This window comes from Brienomyrus brachyistius, chromosome 19, assembly GCF_023856365.1.
Source record: "Brienomyrus brachyistius isolate T26 chromosome 19, BBRACH_0.4, whole genome shotgun sequence".
In the NCBI taxonomy this organism is placed as follows: Eukaryota; Metazoa; Chordata; class Actinopteri; order Osteoglossiformes; family Mormyridae; genus Brienomyrus; species Brienomyrus brachyistius.
The window spans coordinates 19,999,480-20,009,855 of NC_064551.1; the positions used below are offsets into that span (position 1 = coordinate 19,999,480).

The 10,376-nt window shown below is 46.4% G+C and overlaps 1 protein-coding gene across 1 annotated transcript; it reads left to right on the forward strand.

The window, feature by feature from the left end:
• The first annotated feature begins 16 nt into the window (after window positions 1–16).
• Window positions 17–9,033, forward strand: xkr5a (XK related 5a). The gene is made up of 7 exons (XM_048986551.1): window positions 17–211; window positions 1,372–1,555; window positions 1,961–2,145; window positions 4,007–4,219; window positions 4,670–4,839; window positions 5,257–5,368; window positions 5,794–9,033. Exons 1-7 carry the CDS (start codon window positions 115–117, stop codon window positions 6,669–6,671), a joined length of 1,839 nt encoding a protein of 612 aa, XP_048842508.1. The 5' UTR covers window positions 17–114; the 3' UTR covers window positions 6,672–9,033.
• The last annotated feature ends 1,343 nt before the right edge of the window (window positions 9,034–10,376 follow it).

The window sequence follows — 10,376 nt, forward strand, 5'->3', positions numbered from 1 at the left end:
GAAACGATGACGTCAGGCACCATAGCCGCTAAGCGGTATGCCCATGGTCCCGGTCTGTCCCGCTGGCCGTGTTTACGGACGGCATCGATCATCCAGGGGACGGCCACTCGGAAGATGCCCTCACCGGGTCGTAGGGGATGCTGGACCGAGTGGTGCCAGGTCATCCTTTTCGGCGCATCGGTCCTCGTTATTCTGGCTGAGAGAACCGCGAGTAAGTGATACAAAGCTGCAGAATTAAACCCGCCAGTACCCGCGCATGTGAAAATGAATAACGTAATGGTACTCCGGTGTTTTTATTTTTTTTTTACTACGCATACACATCTCAGACACTTTTTATTTATGTGATTTATTAGTGCACTCTATTGTATATGGTATAATTTATTTGGCATTTACTGTTTGTATTTGCTTGCATTTATTTATTGCAATCTGTGCAAAAGCGAAAGAATAATATGCCTCATGTATAAAGCATATACGTGCATATATTTTGAATGTGTATAATTACATCTATTGTTGCCTTTGCATCGTCATCTGATCCGTTACTCCTGTATGTTTCGTGGCTTGAGCGCCTTTTCAAAACGCCATTCGTGAATGGATGAAGGTGGGGGGCGTTCCCTACAGCTCCGTATACTGGCAAGCTGAGGGCACTGAGAACAGCACAGGCTCTGTTAACTGGGCCGGTGAAGTGAGCATGCGCAGTAACCGGCTCCGGGGTAATACTACACCACTTTACCATCAGTAATGAAAGACAGACCTAGTTTAAGACCGTCCATCAAAGGACTCTGCTTTTCTATCGTTGGATGTACTTTCCAGTACAAGTGTGGAGATCGGAACCGCATCTTTCCGATTATATGCTTACCTTGTAGCGTTCACATACTATCCGACCATAAGGGTTAAGAATTAAGTAATGCACTAGTAAGCAAAGGCAACATCACCTCCAAAGTTTGGGGGGGGGGGGGGGGGGGGTCTCGGATTCCTGCTACATTTATGTTTCTGCAGTCTGCATGTTCTCTCAGCAATGTATCAATAAGCAAATGTAGGCTGTTTGATTCACAGAACGTGCCATCCAATACAACTAAAACAAGGAACATTACTTCAAGTCTTCACCTGATCTCCATTCATTGGATAAAACCAAAACTATATTTCACTTCAGATAACTTCAGATAACGTTCATAAAACACGTGAAAACCCTTAGAACACTTGTAGGCTACATTACTAGTAAAATAAACTCACTATATTACAGTGATGCAACATTTTTTGTACTAGAACATTGTAAACGGAAAGATTGTTCTGGATTTCAGAATCTAGCTTTTCTAGCTTCTCATTATATGAGCATCGTTTATGACGGCTTAATTGTGTCTCTTTATTAACCAGTTGCCTACTGTCTGGTGTACTACCTGTGGTTTGGGCACACGCTCTGGGCAGCCCTGACCCTGGCCTTGGCCTTGCCAGGGTCCATCGTGCAGGTGCTCAGCTTCCTGTGGTACTATGCGGACGGCGAACGCCGCAGGTGTCTCCTGGCCCTCGTCCACCTGTTGCACTTGGGCATCTACAAAAGGTTGGCATGGGTGGCACCATTGTCACTGTTTGATAACATTTCCTCAGCAGTGAGTGCAGGTGCGGTCTATAATTTCATCATTTTCACTAATAGTAGTATAGTTTGCTATTATTAAATGTACAGATACAGAAAAAAATTGTGATCAACATTATTGTTAGAAAACTCTTGTTGGTCTTATTTTGTTGCCTAGGAGATATTTCACTTGGTTTTGAACAAGTGAGATGTTATACTGTTGAGGCTGTTGGACTGTTGTATACTGTTGGAGTGATTGCTGGGTTCATGTAGTTTTTAAGGAGAGGAGGAAGAGTGGTGTAAGGCTACTTTTCTGCTGTTAGTGGGGTCGGTCACAGAAACTGCTAGTTGTACAAGAGACATGTGCTAATTGCTGTCGCCCTCTGCTGGCAGATTTGGGGACTGCATGTCATCAGTATGGCATATGCAGAGGTCAACAGGCAAGCTGGGGGCTGCAGTGATGCAACAGGCTGACGTTTCCGCACTCCGCCTGCTGGAGGCGCTGTTGTTCACCCTCCCGCAGACCCTTCTGCATACGTACATTCTTGTCACCTCTGACGTTGGCCTGCTCTCGCCAGGTAAGGGATGGAACTGGGCTTTCCATTCATTTGTTAATCTAATAATATCTGCAGTCAAGAGATTGACTTTTATTTGTTGTCTTTCCATGCAAAAGAAGATGAGATGAATTTCTCTGAAATAGCCATATTTAGTTTTGGCTTATAGGGCTGGCTCAGCTTGTAAACATAATCACAGTTTTTAATTAAGCTCTGTGACCAGAGCAGCCCCCAGCTGAAGGATTTACATTTAATTTTTTTTATCAGCTGCAGATATGAAAACATGGTCAGTCAGTCCTTGGAGCAATTGGGGGTTGAGAGTCCAGCTCAGGGCCCAAGAGTGAAACCGCTCAGGGGACTTTAGGATCTGAATTAGTGTCCTTCCCCTTATGGGCCCTGTAAGAGGCCTAGTCCGCTAGGCCACACGCTGTCCCGGAACGTCTTTATGGGAATGTGTCCTTCCCCTTATGGGCCCTGTAAGAGGCCTAGTCCGCTAGGCCACACGCTGTCCCCGGAACGTCTTTATGGGAATGTGTCCTTCCCCTTATGGGCCCTGTAAGAGGCCTAGTCCGCTAGGCCACACGCTGTCCCAGAACGTCTTTATGGGAATGTGTCCTTCCCCTTATGGGCCCTGTAAGAGGCCTAGTCCGCTAGGCCACACGCTGTCCCCGGAACGTCTTTATGGGAATGTGTCCTTCCCCTTATGGGCCCTGTAAGAGGCCTAGTCCGCTAGGCCACACGCTGTCCCCGGAACATCTTTATGGGAATGTGTCCTTCCCCTTATGGGCCCTGTAAGAGGCCTAGTCCGCTAGGCCACACGCTGTCCCGGAACGTCTTTATGGGAATGTGTCCTTCCCCTTATGGGCCCTGTAAGAGGCCTAGTCCGCTAGGCCACACGCTGTCCCGGAACGTCTTTATGGGAATGTGTCCTTCCCCTTATGGGCCCTGTAAGAGGCCTAGTCCGCTAGGCCACACGCTGTCCCGGAACGTCTTTATGGGAATGTGTCCTTCCCCTTATAGGCCCTGTAAGAGGCCTAGTCCGCTAGGCCACACGCTGTCCCCAGAACGTCTTTATGGGAATGTGTCCTTCCCCTTATGGGCCCTGTAAGAGGCCTAGTCCGCTAGGCCACACGCTGTCCCCGGAACATCTTTATGGGAATGTGTCCTTCCCCTTATGGGCCCTGTAAGAGGCCTAGTCCGCTAGGCCACACGCTGTCCCGGAACGTCTTTATGGGAATGTGTCCTTCCCCTTATGGGCCCTGTAAGAGGCCTAGTCCGCTAGGCCACACGCTGTCCCAGAACGTCTTTATGGGAATGTGTCCTTCCCCTTATGGGCCCTGTAAGAGGCCTAGTCCGCTAGGCCACACGCTGTCCCAGAACGTCTTTATGGGAATGTGTCCTTCCCCTTATGGGCCCTGTAAGAGGCCTAGTCCGCTAGGCCACACACTGTCCCCGGAACATCTTTATGGGAATGTGTCCTTCCCCTTATGGGCCCTGTAAGAGGCCTAGTCCGCTAGGCCACACGCTGTCCCGGAACGTCTTTATGGGAATGTGTCCTTCCCCTTATGGGCCCTGTAAGAGGCCTAGTCCGCTAGGCCACACGCTGTCCCCGGAACATCTTTATGGGAATGTGTCCTTCCCCTTATGGGCCCTGTAAGAGGCCTAGTCCGCTAGGCCACACGCTGTCCCCGGAACATCTTTATGGGAATGTGTCCTTCCCCTTATGGGCCCTGTAAGAGGCCTAGTCCGCTAGGCCACACGCTGTCCCCGGAATGTCTTTATGGGAATGTGTCCTTCCCCTTATGGGCCCTGTAAGAGGCCTAGTCCGCTAGGCCACACGCTGTCCCCGGAACGTCTTTATGGGAATGTGTCCTTCTCCCCCCAGTGGCGCTGTGCTGTGGCCTCTGCCTGCTGTCCTTGTCATGGGCGCTGGTCCTCTACAGCCGGGCATGCTGCCTGATCCGGCCGGGGCACCTGGCCATGCCGCCCGCCGCCCTGCTGTGCCAGCTGCTCTGGAGGGTCTGCATGCTGGGCAGCAGGATCGCCAGCCTCGTGGTCTTCGCCCGGATCTTCCACTGGTGGGCCTTCGGAGTCGCAGGTGCGCCAGTTGACTGAGCTGGGTCCAAGCACAGGTTAGGGCCATTTGGCACCTTAACCAGCACTGGCAGCAGAGTGCCGGTTAATGACGGGCGGCGGCTCATCACACACAGGTTGACGTTTTAGGTGCCCATCAGCAAGGCTGTAAACAGACACACTGTAAAATGCACAGCTATATAAAATGGAGTAAACATTGCAAATGACTCTCGATTAATATGATTGAATGTTTGTAGCTGTGAGGCTCTTTTCAGTCTCTGTGTCAGCAATTTGTGTTGAATCAGTGGAGCTCAACTCCCCATCTTCTGGACAGATTCCAGTTTTACATACACGCACGCACACACACATACAGACACACCCAGACACACACACACACTCTTTATACTGCCTCTCTGCACAGTACTGCTTGATCAGTAGCAAGCGAACATCTTCTCTGTGATCTTCTCTCATCAAGGTTTTCATTGGCTGACAGCCTCCTTCTGGCTCGTCTCGCAACAAGCAGACATCTGTGCCCGGCCGTGGCATTGGCGTCTTTTCAACTGTACCCTGGGGGCAGTACATGTCTTCTTCTTCCTCAACGTGAAGGATGGGCCCTCCAGGTTTCGCATGACAGGCTTTTATTTGGTAGGCTCTTCTGTCTCCGGTCTCACATTCTCCCCAGGTTCACCCTGTGGAACAGTGGAGTTCCCAGTAGTGCTACAACAAAGCCATTTGCTTCCAGTTATTTGTTTAGCTGATAAAATATATTTAACACAATGAATGTTTTTCTAGATATACAAAACATTGCTGAACAAGCACAATTAATGAAGCGTAAGCTATGCTGTTACAGATAACCCAACAGTGCATGTAGCAGGGAGCGCCAGGCAAAATTAACACAAGTCCTGGAAGAGGCTTTTAAGATGGGCCAGTGAAGTCTGAAGATGTCTGTATGTGGGCAGCACATCTCTCATTTATCTTCCCTTTGAAGTAGCGGGTTTTGCTATAGTGTGTCACAGAAAGCAGCATGCTGGGAAACTGAGTCCTCCCCTCCACCTTCTGCAGGTGATGTTGCTGGAAAATGCCACCCTTGTGCTTGCCGCTTCTGACTTCCTGAATGGTGCATCATGGGAAAGCATGAGCATCCCCACCGCCGTGATGTGCAGTTTCCTCCTGGGTAGGACACGAGTTGGTGTATAATAACATGAATGTGGGTAAATCAGGGATGATGGATAGTGTCCGGTACTGTACCTGAAGGTAGTTGATGGAATCAAATATAGCTGTTATTCTACCCAGTACTTTCATTCTTCATGTATAGGAGAGAACCGTCTTGGGATTGGTGGGTGCTGTTTAACAAAGGATGATTTGCCTTTCTTCTTGTTGGTCATCTTATGGGTGGAATCAGGCAGCAGCTAAGCCACCATCGTCATTTTTTCCATGGCTGCTGGATAGTTATGGGATCCATGGATTCAAGCATCATTTTCCAGGAAATGTAACCGCTAGATGGGAGTAGTTTTCTTCAACCTGGAATGACAATGTTACCACAAGTGTTTGCGTGTTTTTGGGTCCATCACTGATCTCCCATTCTGTCTCCCACCGCAGGGATGGCATCTGTGATTTTGTATTACCGCTTTCTACACCCGAAATCCACCGAGATATGCCAAAGATTCGGCCAGGGCCATGTCAGCAGGGCGTGTTTGGAGAGAGAGGAGTCGTCCTATTCAGTGGGGGACAAGGGCCTGCCCATCTCCACCATTCAGGCACACAGCGGTTTTACGTTCACTGGGTCGCTGCCGGAGCGTCCGGCGAGTAGAGGTCCCATCCCTGGAGGCCGGCATGGGCACCATCACTGGCTGCTGATCCGCCTGGCGCTGAAGACTGGAGACGTGGGCCGGATCGACCTGGCCTACGGCAGTGGCGGCGTGACCGCCATGCTGGACACAAGGCAGGGCATCCCAGACGTCAAGGCAGTGGTGGTGGCTGCAACGCCGGATTTGGAGCGGAAGTGTGGCATGGCGCCCCTCTCGGACATGAAGGAGGACTTCCACAGCGCGAGCGAGGCGGCATCGACTGACGCGACTCAGGAGGATGGCGAGAGCCTGGAAATGGAAAGCCCCCTGGGGTCGCCCGTGTCCGAATTCAAGAGGAGCTCTCCCGAAGGTAAGTCAGGACTAGGCGGGAGCCCCGAGGTCAACTTCTGCCCAACGGAGTCCAGCTCCACGCTCTACTTTAGCGCTGAGCCCCAGTCTCCCAGCAGCGCCAGCAACACTGGGCTGGACAGGGAGCCGGCTGTGCAGATCCTATCAGAACTGAGCCCTATCTCAGGTGAGGCCGGCCCATCGCGCAATACCAGGGGCCTACTGGGTAGGGTTGAGCCCTGCTACACATCCACGCCGAAACTAAACTCAGCATCTCAGGAGCCCACGGCCGGCCATCTTGCAGGTTCCAGGAGGTTGTTCGTGTCGTCCAGGAAAAAATGAGGACCTGATGTTTTAAACACGTCGAGAAAAAAAACCAAAATATGGAAAGTTAAAGTTGTATAAGCACAAATGCTCTGCACGTACAAAACAATGCCTTTATCTAGAGAGAATCAGGGACCTTCTTTGGATTTACAAGCAAAGTTGTCCTACAGACACTCCTAAAATGTGGCCAGTGTACATTTCAACACTCAAATTGTGGATGAAATCTTTTAGTGTCACTTTTTACAATTTCCTTCCTATATTGAATTTGTCTTTATTTTCATTTGCCTTAATATATCATTTTATGTAGGATTTAATGTACATTTTATTGATTTAATGGTACAAATATTTAAGCATACAATAATAATAATAATGATAATAATAAATTTTATTTGTAATGGCATTTCTCGTACCCAATGCGCTACACTGTAAAATAACCAGTTAATACAAAGTGAGACTGTTTGTAGAAGTAAAATAGCCATAAGATTAAGGAGGTAATGAAACAGAAACCAGAGGGAGAAAATAGAGGCTAGAAGCAATAGGTAGAAGGAAAAAAGGTATATAAGTTAAAAAAAAAAAGAAATTCTCTTAATTTTTCTTTTACCTTTCGGTTTTTCATGTTTTTGAAACGCTTTGTAATCCTGTATAGCATCCAGACTCTTGAAGGGGCAGAATCTGCTGTGATTGTTTTTCTGACACTGATATTATTGTGAAGGTCATTTTGTGCTGTTTACGGGATGCCCTGCGGCGAGGTGGATAGCACTGCTGCGCCCAGGGTTCGAATCCCACCCTTGTCCTTTCTGTGAGGAGTCTGCATGCTCTTTCCCCTCCCATGTGGGTTTCTCCTCACGGCCCAAATACATGCAGGAATCACTAAATCACTAAAGTTTCTAAATTGCCTCTAGCATATGCATGCATGTGCCCTGCGATGGACTGCCATCCCATCCAGGGTGGACTACAGCCTTGTGCCCTATGTTGCCTAGGATAGACTCCAAGATGCCCTGTTACCCAGCTCAGGATAATCAGTTAGAAGATGGATTATCTGTGTTTTTTTAAATGTTCTTTCCTTTTCTCCTTTAAGGGATGAAAGCTAATGTATCCGTGTTAGAATGACTGGAGCTTACTTCTACAGTACGGTAATAATATACCAGTATTAACCATTACTGTTTTACAGAGCTCAGATATTTGCATGGATTTTAAATTTTCATTTCACAATAGTTAATTAGGCAATAAAGAGTGGGGAGAAGGTTTCATTCTGCAGTGAGGTAGGTCAGGGGTGTCCAGCCCGATGTCCGTGGGAGTGTCACACTGTTCTTACTCCTGTGGGCCCGAGTCGTTGCTGTCATCACTGTTATAAACGTTTCAAGCCATCGGGTCTCAAGTCGCATTCAGCAGGACAGACTAGCGTGTCCATCGCTGGTGGGACAGGGGAAGCCTGCAGAAGATCTGAACTTTTTAAGGATTTTTAAGAGATTGTGCTTTTTTTAAGAATCTGAAAGACTCTTTATATTAATTTTATATTAATGAACGATTCTCTTATTGACAATTAAGGCCATGAGTGAAAAGGTACAGACTCTTTGGTGTGAAATAGAGGCGCAAACTGACCACTTGGTCTAAATATGGTTACATTTTTCCACCATCATGGCATTATTGCTGCAGTATTTTAAGGGAAGGTATGAATTATGCGGCAAAAAATTCATATGCATTTATTATTTTTATTGATGGATATAGTCTCAAATCCATGTTAGCTGGATAAAATATTCTGAGAATAATTTATATATAAAGTTATAATTAATTTCTTCCCTAGCTCTTATGTTTTAATTTTGTATCTATTTGAGTTTCTGTGACATAGTCTGATGCGTATATTTATATCCTACTTGATAGGCCTACTTTCAGTATGAATACATACATTTGTTGTATTCATTTCAGTTTTTCTGTATAATTTTGAACGGACTAGTTTTCTTGATGTGTTTGTGATTTTCAGTCTACAGTTATCTTTATATCCATTAAATATCAGCAATAATGTTTAATTTTAAGGTATCTGCCACATATTGGAATCATCGTTGCTTTGTATTTTTATATGATTTGTATGATGTTTTAATCATTCGTGCAGATTTTCCTTTCTGAATTGTTTCTTGTGACTAATGTGACCTGTACTCTTCAAAGGTGGTTATAAACTGTGGTTTTATTTCATAGGAAAAGCGGCTGGACGTTGCTAATCATCAGTCCATGATATACTGGTAAAGATGCTGGTAAAGATCATTTACCGGAAGCTGAATAAGCCTTATGCAATAACAGATTGCAGGTGCTATAATTAAAGTGAGCTGGCTGACATCACTCAGTTACTGTGACTTTTCTTAAAAATAAATTGTATCCTCTAAAACACATCTACTGGTCTTTTGCTATCTGCTGAATCATTAGCATCATCTACAAAAGGTCTAAATTGGTTAAATACTTGTTTGCTACATATTTATCACATGATTATGATATGTGCTTATGATAAATGATTTACCATTTGCACAAATACAGGTACACTGGAATCCTTCTCTTTGCCTACCCCATCTTGCTCTCCATAGCTTAGGGGTCACAGCGCAGGGTCAGCAAAGGGGCGGCACCCCTGGAGCTGGGGGTTAGGGGCCTTACTCAAGGGCCCACAAACATGTGATTGTTCTGCTGAGGCCAGGGCTTGAATTGACAATTATTATTATGTAGTACCAATTGTTTGATCTTTGTATATGTTGATAGGCAGTATTTCTATTACCGCTTCACATAAATATGTGAATCAACCCCAGATATATCCATCCATCCATTTTCCAAACCGCTTATCCTATTGGGTCGCGGGGGGTCCGGAGCCTATCCCGGAAGCAATGGGCACGAGGCTGGGAACAACCCAGGATGGGGGGCCAGCCCATCGCAGGGCACACTCACACACCATTCACTCACACATACACACCTATGGACAATTTTGCAACTCCAATTAGCCTCAGCACGTTTTTTTTTTGGACTGTGGGGGGAAACCGGAGTACCCGGAGGAAACCCCACGACGACATGGGGAGAACATGCAAACTCCACACACATGTGACCCAGGCGGAGATTCGAACCCAGGTACCAGAGGTGTGAGGCAACAGTGCTAACCACTGCGCCACCATGCCGCCCCCCCCCAGATATATATATATATATATATATATATATATATATATATATATATATATATATATATATATATATATATGTATATATATATATATATATGAGAGAGAGAGAGAGAGAGAGAAAGAGAGAGGGACAATAACACACAAGGACTGCAGATGTAGCGGGTGGAGAGGTTGATGTTAACTCTAACTGAATTCCAGTTCTAATGTTCTTGAGGTCTGGGGTCTGATTCTTTTTAAATCCGTATGTGCGCTTTACTATTTGCGCGGACATCAGAAGATAATACTCTACATCTGCTCGAAAACTGCAAAAACAACAGCATTGCAATGCATGATCGGGTGCCCTACAGATTTGTTTCCACAAGGAAGGTTTGACCCAAGCCCATAAGAAGGATCATTCAAGGAGAATGAATGAGATGGTTGTAAGGCCAAATAAAATGATGAAACTTGGGTTAGATGTACTATTTGGATTACCAGAAAGATCCTAAACAAGGACATTGTGGACCCCTGTGCTCTGACTACAGTAATGTTTTACTTTTTTTTCAGGCCGAGATTACAGAGGGAATCCAATTAG

What these genes read in the sequence shown, in the direction of transcription:
- xkr5a (XM_048986551.1), top strand. Translation starts at nt 115, where the DNA reads ATGCCCTCACCGGGTCGTAGGGGATGCTGGACCGAGTGGTGCCAGGTC. An exon ending in TCTGGCTGAGAGAACCGCGA is followed by an intron (nt 212 to 1,371) that starts GTAAGTGATACA and finishes TTTATTAACCAG; the next exon opens with TTGCCTACTGTCTGGTGTAC. An exon ending in GATGTGCAGTTTCCTCCTGG is followed by an intron (nt 5,369 to 5,793) that starts GTAGGACACGAG and finishes CTCCCACCGCAG; the next exon opens with GGATGGCATCTGTGATTTTG.